We start from the raw sequence: 21,582 nt of genomic DNA on the forward strand, positions 1-21,582 counted from the left end.
CCAGAATATACAATGGATTAAAGACAATCTCTTTAACAAGTGGTGCTGGGGAAACTGGTCAACCACTTGTAAAAGAATGAAACTAGAACACTTTCTAACACCATACACAAAAATAAACTCAAAATGGATTAAAGATCTAAACATAAGACCAGAAACTACTAAACTCCTAGAGGAGAACATAGGCAAAACACTCTGCTCACTACTATTTCTTTGAGTATATCCTCTTAGTCTCACATTTTATAGATGAGGAAACTGAAGGACAGAGTTGCTCGATAGCTTGGTTAAGGTCACACAATCTTAACCAAGGTAAGGAGTAAAGCCAGAATTCTCTTAGCAGTCTAAATTCACAGCCTGTTCTTTCAAATAATCCACAACACTGTCTGTCATTGAATCTTTCCTCTTAAAACTGAAAATCTAAATAATGTTTATCAATTTTCTGTCTTCTGGAATTTCTCTGGTTCTCTAAAATTTGCCAGGTACTATGAAACCTTAGTAAATGTTTTTTAGCAAACTGAAAGAATTCAAACTGAAAGGGTCAATGAGGCTAAAGGGTCAATGAGGCTAAACTCATTCAGAATGACAGGAAGTTTGAATACATTATTATCTTATATCTGTGTTATCTTTTTCAGTTAGTACAGCAGTTCATTGACTGAGCTGCCTCAGTCTAAATGTCATTCTTTCTGGGAATCTTCCTCTAGCCAGGCAGATTTTGATTTTTTTGGTTTATATTTCACCTGGGTTTTGTACTTGCCTCTATTAATATATTTTAGTATATTTTACATTTATTTTATTTTTTACATAAATAAAAAGCCTCCAGGTTTGTTCTTTTTCTTCAGGATTGCTTTGGCAATTCTGGGTCTTTTATGTTTTTTTACTCAGTTGTGTCTGAACTGCAATCCCATGGACTGTAGCCCACCAGGCTCCTCTCCGTGGGATTCTCCAGGCAAAAATACACGAGTGGATTGCCATTCCCTTCTTCAGGGGATCTTCCTGACCCAGGGATTGAACCTGGACCTCCTGCATTGCAGGCAGATTCTTTGCCATCTGAGGCACTGGGGAAGATCAGGGAGGGGTCTTTTATAGTTCCATGTAAATTTTAGGTTATTTGTTCTGGTTCTGTGAAAAATGTCATGGGTAATTTGATAGGGATCACATTAAATCTGTAGGTTGTTTGAGTAGTATTAATTCTTTCAATCCAAGAATATGGGATATCTTTCCATCTCTTTGAGTCATCTTTAATTATCAGTGTTTTATAGTTCTCAGTGTATATGTCTTTTACCTCCTTGGTCAGGTTTATTCCTAGGTTTTTAAATATGATTTTAAAAGGGATTTTTTTTTTTACTTTCCCTTTCTGGTATCTCATTGTTACTGTAAAGAAATGCAAAGATTTCTGCGTGCTAATCTTATGTCCTGTTACCTTGCTGAATTTGTTATTTTTAGTTCTAGTACTTTTTGTGCAGAGCCTTTAGTATTTTCCATATATAGTATCTTATTATCTGCATATAATAACAATTTTACTTCTTCCCTTCTAATTTGCATATGTTTCTTGTCTGATTGCTGTGGTTAGGACTTCCAATATTATGTTTAATAGAAGAGCATCCTTCTCTTAATGAGCATCCTTCTCTTGCTCCAGATTTTAGTTGGGAGGCTTGAAACACTTTGTTATTTAAACTGCCAAAATTTCAAGACACAATTGATTATATTAATGAAAATAATTCTGTCCATTTATTGCTAAAAAAACTGTTTAAAATACTGAGACAGTTGTTTCCGTTAGCACTAAAATCATCTTTACAACCATGTCTTCTTGTTCAAGAGCCCTATTTTATTACTATTGTTTCTTTTTCTGAGCTCCTCCCCTCTCTGATGCTGCTGTCACTTACAGCCCACTCTTCACCTGGGCTATCTCAGTAGCCTTTTAGGTGGTCTTGCTCTGCCTCTCCAACCCATCCTTCACCATGGTACCTGAGCTACCATCTCTGAAAAAGGTCCCATCAAGCCAAAAACTTCTAAAATAAAAAACAAAAAGCCCATACATAGTAAAGCAAAGATTCCTTGAACTAACACTATAGCTCTTTGGGATTTGATTTCCTTTGCATTCCATGTCAGTTCCCAACTCATATCTCCATCTGTCACCTTATTGACCAGGGGCTCACACATGCTCTCTTCCACATACCATGCCTTTATTTACACTTCCTCTCTGCTTAGAGACCTTCTACCCTTTTATCATATGAGAATTCAAATATTTTCCCCTTCTCTGATTTGGCTAGAATGTGTTATCCCTTATGCTTATTCATAGCACTTGTTTCATTGTATTGGGTGATCTAGTGAAAAAAAAAAAAAAACTTGACTAGGATTTGGATAATCTAGATTCTAATTCCTGAGTATCTTCTTAACTTCACTGTGTCTCAGTTTCCCCATTTGTAAATGAAAGATAGGGCATTGATTATCTTTGTATAAGATACCTTTTAGCTCTGTAACTCCTCAGAACTATAGATTTGTTATTTGAATCCATCTATCTTCTACTAGGTATAGTTTCTTAAATCACAATGTCTTATAAATCTTGACATTGATTGTAGCACCTGACTGCATTTTGTACCTAAAAAAAACCTTGACATATATTAGTGGAATAAATGAGTGAATTAGTGAATGAATAATTAGATGTTTATATAATACAAATTGAGTCACTATTATATTAGTAATTTAAATAAGATGTATTTAAATAAAGTATACTCTCTATTTGACTATGTTTATAGAGAAGATATAAGATCACAGCCTTATCTAACACAGTGAAACTATGAACCATGTCCTGTAGAGCTACCTAAGATGAAAGGGTCATGGTGGAGATTTTTGACAAAATGCGGTCCACTGGAGAAGGGAATGGCAAACCACTTCAGTATTCTTGCCTTGAGAACCCCATGAACAGTATGAAAAGGGAAAAAGATAGGACACTGAAAGATGAACTCCCCAAGTCAGTAGGTGCCCAATATGCTATGGGAGAATAGTGGAGAAATAACTCCAGAAAGAATGAAGAGATGGAGCCAAAGCAAAAACAACACCCAGTTGAGGGTGTGACTGGTGATGGAAGTAGAGTCTGATACTGTAAAGAGAAATATTGCACAGGAACCTGGAACGTTATGTCCATGAATCAAGACAAATTAGAAGTGGTCAACAGGAGATGGCAAGAGTCAATATTGACATTTTAGGAATCAGGAACTAAAATGGACTGGAATGGGTGAATTTAACTCAGATGACCATTATATCTACCACTGTGGGAAGGAATCCCTTAGAAGAAATGGAGTAGCCATCATAGCCAACAAAAGAGTCCAAAATGCAGTACTTGGATGCATTCTCAAAAATGGCAGAATGATCTCTGTTCATTTCCAAGGCAAACCATTCAATATCACAGTAATCCAAGTCTATGACCTGACCAGAAATGTTGAAGAAGCTGAAGTTGAATGGTTCTCTGAAGACCTATAAGACCTTTTAGAACTAACACCCTAAAAAGATGTCCTTTTCATTACAGGGGACTGGAATGCAAAAGTAGGAAGTCAAAAAACACCTGGAGTAACAGGCAAATTTGGCCTTGGAGTACAGAATGAAGCAGGCCAAAGGCTAATAGAGTTTTTCCAAGAGAACATACTGGTCATAGCAAACACTCTCTTCTAACAACAGAAGAATCTACACATGGACATCACCAGATGGTCAACACTGAAATCAGCTTGTTTATATTCTTTGAAACCAAAAATGGAGAAGCTCTATACAGTCAGCAAAAACAAGACCAGGAGTTGACTGTGGCTCAGATCATGAACTCCTTATTGCAAAATTCAGACTTAAATTGATGGATGTAGGGAAAACCACTAGACCATTCAGGTATGACCAAAATCAAATCCCTTAAAATTATACAGTGGCAGTGAAAAATAGATTTAAGGGATTAGATCTGATAGACAGAGTCCCTGAAGAACTATGCACAGAGGTTTGTGACATTATACAGGAGGCAGTGATCAAGACCATCCCAAGAAAAAGAAATGCAAAGAGGCAAATGTTCATCTAAGGAGCCCTTACAAATAGCTGAGAAAACAAGAGGAGCAAAAGGCAAAGGAGAAAAGGAAAGATATACCCATTTGAATGCAGTGTTCCAAAGAATAGCAAGGAGAGATTAAGAAAGCCTTCCTCAGTGATCTCCTCAGAGATTAAGAAAGCGTTCCTCAATGCGAAGACATAGAGGAAAACAATGGAATGGGAAAAACTAGAGATCACTTCAAGAAAATTAGAGATACCAAGGGAACATTTCATGCAAAGATGGGCACAATAAAGGACAGAAATGGTATGGACCTAACAGAAGCAGAAGATATTAAGAAGAGGTGGCAAGAATACACAGAAGAACAATACAAAAATAGACCTTCATGGCCCAGGTAACCACGATGGTGTGATCACTCACCTAGAGCCAGACATCCTGAAATGCAGAGTCAAGTGGGCCTTAGGAAGCATCACTACAAACAAAGTTAGTGAAATGATGGAATTCCAGTTGAACTATTTCAAATCCTAAAAGATGCTGTGGTGAAAGTGCTGCACTCAATACGCCAGCAAATTTGGAAAACTCAGCAGTGGCCACAGGACTGGAAAAGGTCAGTTTTCATTCCAATCCCAAAGAAAGGCAATGCCATAGAATGCTCAAACTACCACACAATTGCACTCATCTCACACGCTAGCAAAGTAATGCTCAAATTCTCCAAGCCAGGCTTCAACAGTATGTGAACCATGAACTTCCAGATATTCAAGCTGGTTTTAGAAAAGACAGGGGAAATAGAAGTCAAATTGCCAACATCGGCTGGACCATCAAAAAAGCAATAGAGTTCCAGAGAAACACCTACTTCTGCTTTGTTGACTATGCCAAAGCCTTTGACTGTGTGGATCACAATAAACTGTGGAAAATTCTAAAAGAGATGGGAATACCAGACCACCTTCCCTGCCTCCTGAGATGCCTGTATACAGGTCAGGAAGCAACAGTTAGAACTGGACATGGAACAACAGACTGGTTCCAAATCGGGAAAGGAGTGCGTCAAGGCTGTATATTGTCACACAGCTTATTTAACTTATATGCAGAGTACATCATGAGAAATTCTGGGCTGGATGAAGCACAAGCTAAAGTCAAGATTGCCGGGAGAATAATCAAGAACCTCTGATCTGCAGATGATACCACACTTACAGCAGAAAGTGAAGAAGAACTAAAGAGCCTCTTGATGAAAGTGAAAAGGGGAGAGTGAAAAAGTTGGCTTAAAGCTTGACATTCAGGAAACTAAAATCATGGCATCTGGTTCCTTCACTTCACGGCAAATAGATGGGGAAACAGTGTCAGACATTTTTGGGGGCTCCAGAATCACTGCAGATGGTGACTACAGCCATGAAATTAAAAGACGTTTGCTCCTTGGAAGAAAAGTTATGACCAACCTACACAGCATATTAAAAAGCAGAGACATTACTTTGCCAACAAGGGTCCATTTAGGGAGAGCTATGGTTTTTCCAGTAGTCATGTATGGATGTGAGAGTTGGACTGTAAAGAAAGCTGAGCGCCAAAGAATTGATGCTTTTGAAATCTGTGGTGTTGGAGAAGCCTCTTGAAAGTCCCTTGGACTGCAAGGAATTCCAATCAGTATATCTTAAAGGAAATCAGTCCTGAAGATTCATTGGAAGGACTGATGCTGAAGCTGAAACTCCAATACTTTGGCCATGTGATGCAAACTGACTTATTTAAAAAGACCCTGATAATGAGAAAGATTTAAGGTGGGAGAAGAAGGGGACAACAGAGGATGAGATGGTTGGATTGCATCACCAACTCAAAGGACATGAGTTTGAGTAAACCCCAGGTCTTGGTATGGACAGGGAGGCCTGGCATGCTGCAGTTTATGGGGTCAGACACAACTGAATGGCTGAACTGAAGAGTCATTTTTGGAGAAGATATACAGTACTTTTTCTAATACATGTATTTAATAAACACCAAAGCACAAGCTTACCTTTAAAGATGTGGTGAAAGCATTACTATGGTAAAGGAAGCTAATGTGCTCTAGGATATTGTTTTTTAGGGAAATAGGATAATGAAATGACTTTCTTGATAGTGGTATGTGATAGTAGCCAACTTTCACGGAGCACTTGTTATATATGTACTTAGAATTTTGCATGGCTTATTTTACTTAAGTTTTAAAAAATGGGGAAGAATGGATATTAGACTATTTTGAGAGGTTGTTTGCAACATATATATCTTTTATCTTGCTAATCATTCTAACCAAGATCTAGGTACCATATTTTTTGTTCATTCATTTCAATATTTGTTGAGTTCTTTTAATGTTCCAAGAATAGTTTTAGGTGCTAGGTGCTGGAGATATAGCACTGAATAAATAAAATGCTTTTATCTTGGGGCTTACCTTTTTGGAGAGGAAAGATAGTAAGATAGATGTTAGATAAACAGGTTAAAATTTTAGGAATAAATCTAGCTCTTAAAATCAATGGCAGCCGCCCTTCTAGTATCACTATGTTTCACGAACATTTCATATATTAATTAGTATTGTAAACATAAATTTTTGATTCAACAAATATTAAATTCCAACTATATATCAGACATTGGATAAATGACAATAAACAAACAAGAAACTGAGTCTCAGAAAGGACAGAAATTTTTCCAAGATCCAAGTAATTGGTAAATGGCAAAACTGGGATTTTTGAAAAAAGTATGTGAAGCTAGTGAAATAATCTTGGTTCACAGACAAGCACCATAGCAGAAAAGAGGTCAGATTCTCTTTGAAAGTAAAGATTATTTTTGAAGGTAAAGATTCATTTTGGTAAACTTGAATTTGGGATATTATACCCACAACATGAAACTGTCAAATAGACAAGTGAATTTACAAGTCTGAAATAAAGGAGAACAACTTGTGCTAGAGATAAATATTTGAGAGCTGACAGCATACAGGTAGATAATGTAATATTGATTGTGGCAAAGCTTGTATGCTATAGATTGCCAGCATTCAATTGGCAAAGTTGTCACTAGGTCATAAAAAGTGAAGATCTCGACCTTTTCTCAGACTCAGAGGATAGAAGTTCAGGTGATTTTGTGATGAGAAATGGATTATGGTAAGCCTCATGGGCAACAAAACTTAGGGGGATTTTTTGTTTGTTTTACTTTTTAAATTGTATTTGTTTAGAAGCTTTGACTGTCTTTAAACACTTGGAGAATCATTCAGCTGAGATGCAAAGTTGTATGCCATAAAGCAGTGGTTCTTAAATGATAATGTACATAAGAGAAACCTATGGATCAGAGCCAGTTAAAAATTTGATTCCTAGGGCTCATTCCTAGAAACATTTATTCAGTGGAATATGAATGGGGACTAAGGATTTTTTTAAGCTTACTGGATAAATCTCATGTAAAGTTTACAGACCTCACTTTGAAAAATTCTGCTATTGCTCACTGAACAAATTGTTTTGTCTTAGTATTGTAAAGGGAGAAGGCAATGGCACCCCACTCCAGTACTCTTACCTGGAAAATCCCATGGACAGAGGAGCCTGGTAGGCTGTAGTCCATGGGGTCGCTAAGAGTTGGGCACGACTGAGCGACTTCATTTTTGCTTTTCACTAAATTCACACCAACACTCAAATTTGTGATTTATTTGTTCATTCAGCAGACAGTAAGAACTATAGCCCAGGCACTGTGGTGGACCTTGGACTCTAGTCACTGGATTCCTCTCAGAGACCAGACCATTGGATAAGAGGAACAGTCCAAAAGCAGGTAGGGAAGATTTCCATTCTAAACTCCCTGGTACACCACAGTCTGACTCTGTGTTGAGGCCCCGTGTGAACAACATCTCCGCTCCACCACCACCCATCACCCCCTGTGCATGGTGGTGGTTGTCTAGTCACCAAGCCATGTCCGATATCCCTGGACAATACCAAAGCTGGGTAGAAACGATCACCCTGGATGCTGAAATCTGAGATTTCCACATGCCACTGAAGCTATGAGAAAGCTGGTTTATTCTAACGGGCCCTGTTTGTTGAATTTTCATTTTTCTATTGTCCAACACTTCCTGAATTCCTTGAAGCAGGTCCCATAAACCCTCAAGCCTGCTTCTCCAAGCAATGTAATGGCATTCACTAATATTGCTGTATTTCAGAGTAATAGCTCATCCAAAGTGTGTTGAACTCCTTAAAGTTGTTAATTGCTAACAGAAATTAGATTCGGATAAAATGAATGGAAGAGTCTGCATTTTACTATCTTGAGCATTTGTTTTAGATCTGTAGATAGAGCCTGCTTAGAGCTCAGCACTATTTTGTTGTTTTTTTTTCTATAAAAATTGAACTATTTCCATCACACTTCTCTAATTTTTATTGACTATGTTCATCTCTAACAGTTTTCTTAAGTCTAACTTCTCTGAACAGTGATTTTCCTCATCATCTGCCTTTTTATTCAGCTCTTATTGCTCTTTGTGATGATGTTGGGACTTTTTGTATTTCTGTGTTTTATTAAAGTTCTCCTAGATCCCTTTTAGAAACATGAGAGTATAATTGGATGGCAATATGGTTGCTACTTGAATATCAAAGTGAGACAATATCAAATTGTCACTGCAAATACGCAGAATTTATAAAAAGAATGAAGGTAAGCTCCCTGTGCCACTCCTCTCAGACACTTTAGGAAGATCAAGGATGTAAATGAGGTCAGAGTCAGGAGGAGAGATTATGATAAAATTTATAAAGAGGGAGTAACAAAAATAGCTATCATTGAAAGACCACAAATAACAAACATTGGCAAGGATGTGGAGCAAAAAGAACCTTCCTACACTGTTGATGGGGATGTAAATTGGTACAGCCACTATGGTGAACAGTATGGGGGTTCCTCAAAAACCTAAACATAGAACTATAGTATGATCCAGCAATCTGTCTCCTAAGTATACATCTAAAGAATCAAAAACACTAATTTGGAGTGCATGTATCATTTCAATGTTCATAGCAGCATTATTTACAACAGCCAAGACATGGAAGTGACTCAAATGTCCACCAATGGATAAATGGATAAAGCTGTGGTTTATATATAATGAAATATTACTCAGATGTCAAAAAGAATAAAATAATGCCATTTGAAATAACATAGACCATTATCCTTAAAGAAATAAGTCAGAAAGACAAATACTGTAGGTTATCATTTATATATAAAATCTAAAAAAAAAAGCAAATGAATAAACAGAAATAGACTCACAAATATGGAGAACAAACCAGTGGTTACCAGTGAGAAGAGGGAAGGAGGGGCAAGACAGAAGCACCAGATTAGCAGGTACAAATTACTATGTATAAAATAAATAAGCTACCAGGATACATTGTACAGCACAGGGAATTTAGCCAATATAATATCTTTCAGTAGACTATAATCTATAAAAATTTTGAATCACTATGTTATTCACCTGAAAGTAACACAGTAAATCAAACTGTATCTCAAGTAGAAAACATTTTAAAAATAAGTGTTTCATATGGGCAACAATATCTTTGATATATACTTACATTCTCTAGATCACAAACACTAGCCTGATAACCCACAGATATGTCAGTTATAAACTACTTACCAACATATACTTTATTATAGGTATAAAATTTAAACAACTATTTGAAGAAACAGGAAACAGTATACACTGAAAAAAAAAAACCAACCCTGAAATCACAACACTAGGGAAATTTAAAGGTCATCTGTTGGTAGCTTTTGGTTGCAACTGTGGAGACCTCTGCTTGCCCTGAGAAATAACTAATAGGCGGGGCTCTTGCTAAGCAGTATGACAATTTCACTTTCTCCCTTGCCTACCCTGATTGTTCCAAGAATAAGGCAGGAACTGAGTGGCTTTATTGAGAAGGAGAATTTACAAGCAGTGGTGTGCTGGTGAATAGACTTTCCAAAAAGAAAAGCCCTGATTGCCAGTTCCCATGGTACAAATAGTCCCACCATAGCCAATTTCAAGGATGACTATATTTCATAGCCAGAATGTGCAATATTTGAAAATATAACAATCAGTTTTTAGGAGCAGGGATTTGCTAGTGGCTCATATGGTAAAGAGTCTGCCCGTAATGTGGGAGACCTGAATCAGATCCCTGGGTCAGGAAGATCCCCTGGAGAAGAAAATGGCAACCCACTCCAATATTCTTGCCTGGAAAATCCCATGGACAGAGGAGCCTGGTGGGCTACAGTCCATAGTGTCACCAAGAGTTGGATACGACTGAGCAACTTAACTTTCTTATGAGCTAGTGCTGGCCCACTCCAGCACACTGCTGCTTATAACTCAAGAATGATAAACACCAGCAAGTTTCCATAAATATATGTCATATAACTTTAATTTCCTGAGAAAATATACAAATGTAAGAGGAACCATGCATCCAAGTCTTTGGCCCAACAACTACTCAACAGATTTCATTAAAAAAAAAAAAAAAAGAAATACTAAGAAGCACCTTGGCCTCAGGCTTAGTTTGTTCCTAAGCAGACAATACAAATATTTTTAAATTAGCTTTATACGGTGATATTATTAACACAATGTAGCTTTTTACAAATATCCATAAATATCTTAAATTGGGTTATCGTGTAATCATATTACATACCTTTCAACAAGAACCCATAAGCAGCTAGTTAATTTTGTAGAGTCCAAAACTTTAGCAGACCATCATTGAGTTGAGTGCTATTCATTATTTTTGGAACTTAATACATTTGACCAAGACAGGCTGTACAAAGTAAGGATGGGAGTTTGGTTGAAGTTAGCCCTGAACAATAGCCCATGCTCCCTGATCCAGGTAAGGAAAGGAAGTGTTTGAGAAAGCAAGGCATTGGTGTTGCTTCCCTCTATCTGCCAAGGGAATATATACCCCCTGAAGATCTAATCTGCTAAACTTTATAGACATCCAACATGAGAGCAGAAATACCAACCCTAAAGCTAAAATAGTGTGATACAGTGGGAAGCCTAAGGCCCCTTGTTAATCATTCATTCTGTGGGGTGAAGCAAGTTACATATGTTCCACCTGCCTCCATATTCTCAGTGTTAAAATTGTGCCAAAATATCTGCCCCGTTAACTTTCTAGAGTTGCCATGTGATATATGAAAGTACTTTGCAAACTGCCTAGCCAGCTAAAAATACGGAATCATGACATGAAAAAATACAGTACTGGTAATATCAATTTCTGTGGTTAAATCTTATGATTAGTAATGATTACTCTTTCTTTACCATCAGCCATGTTTAGGCACATGGACAAACAAGTTCTCATGAAGCCCTATGTAAAGGTTCAGAATGACCCTTTTGACCAGCTGGTTTTATAAAGCACCAAGCACCCTGAGTGTGATTAAATTAAGAAAAATTCCCAAATAAAGTGCATCCCATTCCAATGCCACCTGTGTCTCTGTCCCCTCATGCCATCAAATGTGAAGTGGAGTATTGCTGGCATAGCAGTGGCCACCCTCCAAGTCTGACTACTTTTTTATTAGGAGGGTCTCAGAAGATAGGAATATAGGAAGAATGAAGTCAAGCAATCCACAGTACAAGAATATGAGAACAAGGGCAGACTATTGCCCTGGATCTTTTCTGCATACAAGATAAGACTTCTGTGGAAAGAAGACTTCATTTTTCCACCCAGAGATTCAAGGGTTAGACAAAGACACTTGGAGAAGATTCTGTCCTCTAGCCACCCATATTCATTTCATGAACTAACAAAACTGTCTTTGCTGATCTAACATCAAGGGTTACCAAATGCCTTTTGTCCTTCTTCTGAGTCTCATTCAGACAGGCATGAGAAAAGAAAATTCACATGCAAGAAGTTCTGTTTCTGTTGATTTGTATACTCAGATGAACTGCAGAGATTGAAAATCTTCCTTGTCCAGCCTATGCACTGATGTCTCTGCAAGTGCTGAAGAGGATGAGGAGACCAAATCAAGTCTCTAGGAGATGAATTGGGGATTTGTAAGTAAAAAGATCCCCCAGTATGTCTTATTTTTTAGAACCTGATGCTCAGCATTGAATATCAAGTCTATTACATCTCCAGCGTGGAATTCGTAAGCCCCTCCTACATTCTGGATCGTAGAGTTGTTGGTTAGAGCTTGTATGGGGTCTTCGTTCTTACGCAGCTGCACCTCGAATGGAGCTCGTCCATTGTAGGCTGTATTGGGAACCACTTGGCCATAAATTAAATACAAACCATTCTGAAGTATCTTCAGCCTCCAGTCAGCTGTCTTATTCACACAAGAAGGCTCAGGAGAAGGCATTTGCCATTTTGAAGGTAATGGTCCTATAAGATATTTATAAGGGGAGAATGGGGGGAGGAAAAAAAAAGAAAAGCATAGTTATTTAATTATTTCATCATCTTCCTGATAATAGTTCTTTCCTACTTATAGGAAAGGTCTATACTAGGTCTCTCCAACCACAATTTTAAGTATCTACCACTCCCTACTATGAAGAAATTGCCTAAGTTTATCTCTTGCTTGGGGGGCTCTAAGAAAATAAGTTTGGCATAGGGAAATGGGTTAAGTTTTAGGTGGCACTGTATCACTTCTCAACCAATATTTGTGAAATAAGAAGAAGAAAGGAATGACACACTAGGATGGTGATGATAAGAGTTGGCAGTCCAGAAATGCATGTTCATGTTTTTCTGTATCAATACTATTTACTATGTATCACTTTATCAATGAGGCCAGCTCATCAATCTGTTTAAAATAGTGCTCTCCTGTCACTCTCTCTCTTTATCTTGTTTTAGTTTTCTTCATAGAAGTTGTCACCATCTAGCCTATTATAAATTAAGTTGTTTATTTATCAATCTTATACCTACTTGAATATAACATTTGAGGACAAAGGAAAAGTGAAGTTGCTCAGTTGTGTCCTACTCTTTGCAGCCCCATGGGCTATAGCCTACCATGCTCCTCCATCCCATGGGATTTTCCAGGCAAGAATACTGGAGTGGGTTGCCATTTCCTTCTCCAGAGAATCTTCCCCACCCAGGGATCAAACTCGGGTCTCCTGCATTGTAGGCAGACGCTTTACCATCTGAGCCATCAGGGAAATCAGACACTCCTTTATTTTGTCCATAGCTGTATCTTCAACACCAAAAAGACTTCCTACTACCCAGTATATGCTGAATTAAGTGCACTGTGTCTAAATAATAGTGCTTCAGCTTATGGGTATGTGTCATTCAAGATTCACTTGAGATACCATTATCCAAATCCTCACCAAATAGCTACTGGTAAATTAATGAGTTAATACATGGAAATTATTTGACTGTTTAAATAGAAGTATCCCTAGATTATTGCTGTCATGGGGGATGTGCAAAGGATCAAGACTTTGATTTTTATGGAATTTACATATTTTCCTAATGTTCATTGTTTTTACACAAAGATGTAATTTCAGAATCCCAGAATGTACAATACTTATCTGGTGTGTTCTCTAATGCTCCATAATTTTTGTTATGGGGGCAAAGCCTTTGTCAAATAATTAGAAAGAAACCTTGATAAAAAAACATACTAAAAGAGATAACACATTGACTTAAATTCTTCTTTATATATAAATAACTGATATAAGGCTCTGAAGGAGAATGAAGGGGAGATCATTAAAGCAGAAAGCAAAGTCTCCCTGTTTCTCCACTGAGTCCAGAGCCCAGTAAATTTCTTCCTGCTTGACCATGTAATAGATAATAGGCAAGTCACCAGGAAGAAGTATCACTGGTTTTCATATTTAAGTATGTGATGGGGGGGCCTCAACTTTAAAGTTGAGGTTCTCAACTTTTACCACATCAAGAGGGTATTTCAAACATATCATGAGGAGTTTCACTCCATTTACTAGAAAAACAACAAATCAAAAAGGCAGAGACAAGTAAAATGAGATTCCCTGTCATCTCAAGTCAAGGAAGCCTGGCTGTTTGTGCTGTACAGTAAAACAGGAATTGAAGCTGATTCTAGAAGTGGTCTGTTTTCAGTGGAAAATGGTTGTTTGATCTTAAACCAGTAAACAACCCCAAATGTATTCATTTTTAATTTTGTATGTATTCTAAAAAAATACCCAAAGGCTCAACTGTAAACTTTACTGTGTCTTCTAAGCAAGTACCAGGTCACTATAAAGGAAAGTGACTCAGGAGCTGAGAGGAGAGGTGAAAGGAGCAGAGAATGGACCACTCCCCTCTCGTTTCTCATCTTTACACTTGGAAACAAAAATTGCACCCTATACTCACTCTAGTGGACACTAGCAATATGGGAAATGTGAGAAGGTCTCTGAGTCTGTCCCAGGGAAAAGTCATAGAAATCTGAAACTTGTGCTTATTAAAACAATAAAAAACAGAGCTGAAGCCTCAGCTCCTAGACAGCTACAATACATAATTAACAGTTAAAAACAGTAGTTGTAGAGTAACTAAAATAGAATGCCTCCTTTCTTAGCACTGGAGCTTACCTTTTGCAGCAAATAGTAAGGAAAGTAAAAAGGAGGCCTATAAGACAGTTAGTCCAGTCAGTCACTCAGTTGTATTTGACTCTATGAGACCCCATGGACTGCAGCATGCCAGGCCTCCCTGTCCATCACCAACTCCCAGAATTTACTCAAATTCATGTCTAAAACTCATGATTCGGTGATGCCATCCAACCATTTCATCGTCTGTGAGACAGATTACTCACCAAACTTCGCTACACAGGGTCCCTGGGCAGTCTGTAGGGGAAGAAGAGGAATTGGTCAGGATGGTGACAGTGTCAACAGTTTTCTTGATTATTTAGCGGCTCGGATTCCTGAAGCAGACTTCTCTGCCCTAACCACATTAAAAAAATAAAAAAGAAAAATCCCTCCCTCCACCCTGGTTTGGATCTCTCTGCTTTCTTCTACAGATGACTGGCTCCTTCCTCTACCTTTCACTGCACTGCTACCTTTTGGGTCTTCTAGGAAGAAGTTAAGAACTCCTTCTATCCACCTAATCTCCACCTACAGGACAACTATTTGATCTTGGATGTGCCTCCTCCTGGGCTATAGAAATTTTCTATATGTCTCTGCACCCCAGTGACTGCATAAGATGATCCACTGGCATGTGAAAAGAAACTAACAATTCCCATTTATATTTATTTTAAATAAAAAATTAAGCTATAGAAATATTTATTAATGTTTCAGAGTGATAAAGCCTTCCCTATTTAATATTTAGATAATTATGCATCACACATAGTAATTGAGATAACCCTGAGATCTCAGTTTCAAAATCTTGCAACACAAATTACATGTCACAGAAAGCTATCAGTGTGGTTGATTTTATAAGTACAGATATTTAAATACTAAAGGCTTTAAGATACTTAGTAGTAAGATAAGGTATAGCCAGAAACATTTGGGGGGGAGGGGGCCATGTAACAGTGCATTGGTTTCCTTGCAGCAAACTGCTTAAGAGACTTTTTGAGCTTAAACAGGATGCCAATTTTTTAATAGGATTTCTCTGGCTGCTATGCTAGGAATACATTAAAGAGTAGCAAAAGAAAAAGCAGTGAGACAAGGTAAGAGATCAGTGTAAGCATCTAGGCAAGAAAGCATGGTGCCTCTGACCAAGGTACTAGCTGTGGAGATGGTGATAAGTGATTGGAAATTGAGTGAACAGGAGTTCCTGACATGGATATGGATGAGAAAATGAGACAAAGACACCAAACTCTGAGCCTGAGCAATTAGAAAGATAACACTGTTAATGACTGAAATGAGCAAGATTTAAGAGGAATAAATTGGGGGAAAAGAATCATGAGTTCATTTTTTGGATATGTCAGGTTTGTGATGAGTATTAGATACCCAGGTAGGAGTGTCAAGAAGGCGACTGGATCTATAAGGATGGAATTTAAGGAGTTCTTTAAAAAAATTAATTTAGGAATCTTCAGCTTCTACATGGTGAGTTCAGATATGAGTCTATATAAGAGCATCAAATCAGTGATTATAGATAGGAAAGAGTATTGGGATATTGCAGTGTGTAGGGGTCAGGGAATAAGAAAGAACCCACAAAGGAGACTCAGAAGGAAAGGCCACCTTGGTAAGGATTTTACTTATGAACTATGGAATTTAAGTTGTCTAAGGAAGGGAAAAAAATCATGAATGGAGTGAGGAACTATTAAGTTCTTTAGAAAGGAACTTTGCACTATTGAATGATGGGCTTAAAGTTTAGTGTCATAACATGGTAAGCATACTCAAAGATGCAGTCTTCCATTTTGATCTAAATGTGTTCATGAGGTGACTTTGCAGTGATGACAGTCAAGACCATGAATCAAGGTAAGTTAACTTAGACTATAACTTTCAATTTCTTGTATTAAAAGGTGTTAACCTAGATTAAGAAAATAAAAGAAACATTTATCAAATTACTAAAATACTATTTCAATTGTTTTAGAAATGTTTATAGTATATAATTGCTTATTATACAAATACAATATTTTGGTAAAAGCAAAATGTTTTTGCACTGCAAATAAACCACATTAAGCATATTACTTGATTTATCCTTATAAATTTATATTGTATATTAGAATTTGTATAAGACTTAGCAGTTAGCATATATATTGGCATTGTAGTCAAGAATATTTTGTTGGAGTTTCTTAGAAGAGATGCTGAAATACCATTTTGTTTAACCCATGTGACAGGGACTCCCTTAACTTCAATTTTCTCATTTATAAAATGGGGAAAATAGAAGCACCTAGTCCATTTAGGTTGTTCATGTGCTTAAATGAGTTAAGTCTCATAAAGGATTTTGCCCAGATATTCTGTCTTGTCCTGCTTATTAAGTATTAGTGTTTTGGTAATGATGTTGATTATAATAAAGAATGAAACAAGACTTTATGTAACTATACATTATACTACAGTTGTAAGCAAGAGAAACTAATGTCATCTATGGTCATTGCTTCTTAAGTTTATCACCTTTCTAGAAAGACACAAATCAACACATGAAGCAATTGAATAATAATCTAAATATAAAAGCATGCCCAAAAATGTGCCATTGATAACATCTATGTTGTCTACTCATATGCATAAAGAGTATGCAAAGAAACCTAAGGCCACAGACAAATTAATTGCAGAAATCTTGGATGTTGCATGGTGGGCTGCTTTAATGTCCATTTAAAACTACAGAAACCACCAATGTAATATTATGTCATTATTGTCACAAGTGAAAATCTGTCTAATCACTAAAATCCTCTATTTGGCAGTGAGACACACTCTTTGGTTAAGGAAGTAGAATAGATAAGCAAGGAATACCCATTTTGTTAAGTCTTTATCTTCATTGTAAAGTCATTAATAATAATGATATAAATATGAATCACTACTATCTACTAAGAGCCTACTATGGGTCAGGATTGTACTGTCTCTTAATTCTTACCACAACTCTATGAGATAACATTTTCATTTGCAGAAGAGGAAATGAGAAGTAGGAGGATTATGTAACTAGCCCAAGGTCACGCAGCTGAAAAAAGGCCAGGCTGAGATCCAAACAGCCTGTCTGAGTCAAAAGTCTCACCCCTACGGCTCCAGAGCAGTTTGTATTTCTAATCCTGGTGATGTTTGGAAGGAGTAAATATCCACTTATAAAGCAGTATATGAGTCCTGTTTAGTTAATTCATCTTTGCTTAGAAGGATCAGTGGCTCTTGTAAACCCATTTTGATTTAAGCTCAGATTTATGTAATTGGGTTAGTAAGTAAACTTAATAATTATCTCTCCAAACCAACTCTAATCAAATCATTTGGAAATAGAACTTACTATGCTTACAAGTACATGCAAAAATTCCCCTTTTGAAAGTATCCTTAGTTTCACTGAAACAGGGGACTCTCCTGAACATTTGGTTTCTTCTTTTTCTTTTGCTGTGAAGGTATTTTTTATTTTTTTAATTTATTTATTTAATTGGAGGCTAATTACTTTACAATATTGTAGTGGTTTTTGCCATACATTGACATGAATCAGCCATGAGTGTACATGTGTTCCCCATCCTGAAACGCCCTCCCACCTCCCTCCCCATCCCATCCCTCAGGGTCATCCCAGTACACCAGCCCTGAGCACCCTGTCTCATGCATCGAACCTAGACTGGTGAACATTTGGTTTCTTAAGAGATAATTTCTGTGAGGTTATTTTCATGTAGGAGTGGGGGGACCATCTCCTTGGGCTCATAACTGATTCTTTCAGTGAGATGTCTTCTGAAAGAGAGGGAAGAAAGAAAAAAAAGAACCCTCCCACGGAAATTTTTGTTGGTTTAAAAGGATCTGAGTCTTCCTGTCTAACACTTTTTGAATTAGTGCCTAGAGAGGTTGGAAAGTGGGATTTTGTATACAATAACCAGAGTGGAGACTAAAACAATGTAAACTCCAAGGTCACAGAGCATTATAAGGAGGTGGAAGTGGCTACTGAGTAATGACTCATCACCCACAGTCATTCAGTCCTCTTTTCCAAAGATACTAACCTGTGGCAAATAGGGAAAGAGAAGTGCAAGAAAGTGGAATGTGGGAGCTAATATCGTTGTACCATCAGCCAGCCATTGGCTTTTCCCATGGGAACAAAGCCTCCATGGCACCCTGTCAGGACAATATCCTGAAAATGTTTCAAAATTCCCCAAATTTGGAACAAGCTCTGGGCTGTTTCTTTAGAAGCAGAACCTTTCACTGGGTAGCTGCATGTTGTCTAGGAGAGGGAATCCCAGAATAAGACCTCAGACACAGGGGATTCATCAAGTTCAACGTTGGCAAGAGGTGTCCTAAATGCCTCTGGGAGTGTGAGACCCCCTCCTTCCCTTTGCAAGAGCAGCTGTGTGCCTCTGAGAAAGACACTTCTCTTCTCTCCCAGGCACTGAGTCCCCAGACACATGCAGGAACTGATGACATGGAAAACCTACCCTATGTTTTCCAATGTCATCAGGCTAATAGCATGTGGAGTAGTTTTGAGAAGGAAAAGGCACTTCCAAATTTAAGCTGTTGCTATTCTCACCCTTCCCTTTCTTCAGAAATTGAAACAAAGAATTCCTAACGATTTTTTTCCCACCTGCTCAAAGCTTCACTGTCCAGAGAGTTCAGAGGTCTGCTTGGAACATTCCTTGAGACAGTGGGGAATGTGGTCACAAATTCCTTTCTTGTACACCATTGTGTACAGTTACAAAATACAAATTAATGGGCTACTGTGTAAAAACTTGGCCAAAGCTCTGCTTGCCCTAGGTTAACATCAGCATCTTCTCTGTACTGTTTCCTCCTGTATCTTTTCTCAGTTGCTTTCAAATATCTTTAGTAGTAGAACCATGTCTTTGAAATCTTAACTGGTCAACCTGTCCCTTAGAAAAATGTTTCTGCAGTCACTGTTTTCAGATGTACCCAGGAATTGGCTAAATCCTAAATTAAATAAGGTATTTATGTTCTTTCTGATCAGCACTATGTAAACAACAGTCAGAAAAAACTTTTACTAAAAATCTAATGGATCTCCATTCTCTTTACTAGACCCATAATTTGGAGTGGAGCTCAGTGGGAAATTCCCAATAAGCATCAGGGGCTTCCCAAAAAGAAAGTACTTCCTCCTTCCTCCATGAAGCCTTCCCTGATCAACCTAGCCCTAAGTCATTGCCCCCCTCTTGACTCCCTTTATGTTCTATACCACCCTTAGATAAATTATTAATCACTGTATTTTATAGCTAGAAGGGACATGATGATGAACAAATCCATTTCCCTACCACCACTTTTCAGATGAAGAAACTGAGAACCAGAAAGATTAAATGTCTTTCAAATGCATACAGCTAGTTATTGAGAGACCTAAACCCAGAATTTGTATCTTCTTACTCCCAGTTCAGTGCATTTCTCTTCTCAAAGATAGACTACACCATCTATTACTTACCTTACATCTCTTTCTTTCAAAGCTCTAACAATACTGAGTGACAATGCTAACAACTAGACTTAACAAAAGAAAAGAGGAGTACAATAAATTGCAACCTTAGATTCTGTTGTCTCCTTACCTTGAGTGGAAAAAAAATAAAGATTAGTGCACTGAAGGAGCAAAGCACAATAATTACTGTTGAGTAGAGGAGCCATTGTTTCCAGGATGGTCTCTGTGCTCCTTGAAGACTTGAATGGCTTAAAGGCATATTCTCCATGTGGCTCAAACTCATTCTCTGCAGGAATGAGAGCTGTGGAAAGCAGAAACTCACAAATGATGAGCACATGGTGCAACTAGTCAGTTTTGTAGAATAGTATGCTAATTAGTAGTGGGTGTGAGAGGCGGGGTTTTCCTCCTGATTCTGTGTGTTGAAAAATGATACTTCTAGGCTAAGTGCTGACTCTCACTTGGCACTAGGCCCAATGCACAGGGCTAAAAGCCAATACAAACACAGAGGATTAAAAGAAGAAAACAAGGGAAGTTAAAAGGGGAAAAAATTATTTCCTAAACCAAGAACAACTACGGAACTGGGCAGTATTACAAATTATTTCCAGATAATTACTTTCTGTAAGGAAAAAATAAAGTTCAAGATTACGCCTTTTTTCTCCAAATGTATATGTGTGAGGCAGTAGATTAGGGAGGCTGGGATGCATGGTTTGGAAAAAATAGTTTCCAAACTACTAATGGATTTCTAGGGCATAAAATGTGTTCATTCAAAGACAGTCTCGAATTTAATTTTTAAAATGTCAATACAACAAGCTTAATTCTTTTATATCTCACCATTTTGAAACCCTGAAAATTCAATGCTGGCATCAAATAAAAATAAAATTATCATAAAAAGATATTTTCTTGCACCCTGTCCTCCAGTCTGAGCTTACACTCTATTCCAAAAACCTGAAGTTTTCATCCTGGAATCAAAAATACTGATTTATTGCAAAACTGAGGAAGTCTCCTGGTTCACTGTACTCAGTCTTTCCATCTGTTAAATGGAATACCTGCCTTCTCCCCTCACCTCTTCCCCTGCCGCCCCACACACAATGCCAGAATTATATGCTAGAAAGAATAAGGGTTTTTAACTCAGACAGACCTGAGAGAGGCAGTTCTTATCTGCTCAGTGGCCATCAGCATATTCTTCATTTCCTTCATGGTAAAATTGGAGAAAATTTCCACTTCATAATGCTTTTCTGAGAATGAAAGAGATGTAAAGTTTTGGCTAAGAAGTGTTCCATAACTGCTTCTCTCTTCACCCTTTGGAGAGATGTTGTCAAGACTGAATCAATTATGAAACCCTAGAAGAGAATGATTTTTAAAATATTTACCGTCATCTGATGTTCTTTCAAATAAAAGGTAAAAAAGTATTTTGAAGAAAAAATTTCTAAGAATCAAAGGTTTTGGTTTTTTTTTTTTTTTTTCAATTAGGGGAAAAGCCTATTGAACATCCTCATTTCTGGAAGAGGATGCTAAGGATAAAAGAACTTGAGGACTTCCCTGGTGGTACAGTGGATAGGGAGAAGGAAATGGCAACCCACTCCAGTATTCTTGCTTGGAAAATCACATGGATAGAGGAGGCTAGCAGCCTACACCCCATGGAGGTGGAAAGAGCCGGACATGACTGAGTGACTAACACATACAGTGGATAAGAACCCACCTGCTGATGCAGGGGACATGGATTTAATCCCTGGTCTGGGAAGATTCCACATGCTGCAGAGC

The 21,582-nt window shown here is 37.6% G+C and overlaps 1 protein-coding gene and 1 long non-coding RNA gene across 3 annotated transcripts in view; one reads left to right on the top strand and one right to left on the bottom strand.

Annotated features, from left to right (window-relative positions):
- Positions 1 to 15,113, top strand: part of LOC121820779 (uncharacterized) — a 281,583-nt gene extending 266,470 nt beyond the window's left edge. The window contains exons 6-7 of the long non-coding RNA XR_006061467.2: positions 7,668 to 7,774; positions 14,855 to 15,113. This is a non-coding gene — a long non-coding RNA (uncharacterized LOC121820779). The remainder of the gene's footprint in view (positions 1 to 7,667; positions 7,775 to 14,854) is intronic.
- The window catches only part of TNFSF18 (TNF superfamily member 18), a 97,813-nt gene continuing 85,397 nt past the window's right edge, over positions 9,167 to 21,582 (bottom strand). Inside the window, exons 2-5 of one of the 2 annotated variants that reach the window (XM_060396479.1) lie at positions 20,960 to 21,056; positions 19,952 to 20,122; positions 14,651 to 14,681; positions 9,167 to 12,285 (exon numbers count right to left, since the gene is read on the bottom strand). In XM_060396479.1, coding sequence (XP_060252462.1) covers positions 11,939 to 12,285; positions 14,651 to 14,681; positions 19,952 to 20,104 — 531 coding nt within the window. In that variant the 5' untranslated portion in view covers positions 20,105 to 20,122; positions 20,960 to 21,056 and the 3' untranslated portion in view covers positions 9,167 to 11,938. Of the gene's footprint in view, positions 12,286 to 14,650; positions 14,682 to 19,951; positions 20,151 to 20,959; positions 21,057 to 21,582 lie in introns of those variants that run through there. The other variant, XM_004013706.6, reaches the window with a different exon arrangement.

The sequence above is a fragment of the Ovis aries genome, chromosome 12, assembly GCF_016772045.2.
Source record: "Ovis aries strain OAR_USU_Benz2616 breed Rambouillet chromosome 12, ARS-UI_Ramb_v3.0, whole genome shotgun sequence".
Lineage (NCBI taxonomy): Eukaryota > Metazoa > Chordata > Mammalia > Artiodactyla > Bovidae > Ovis > Ovis aries.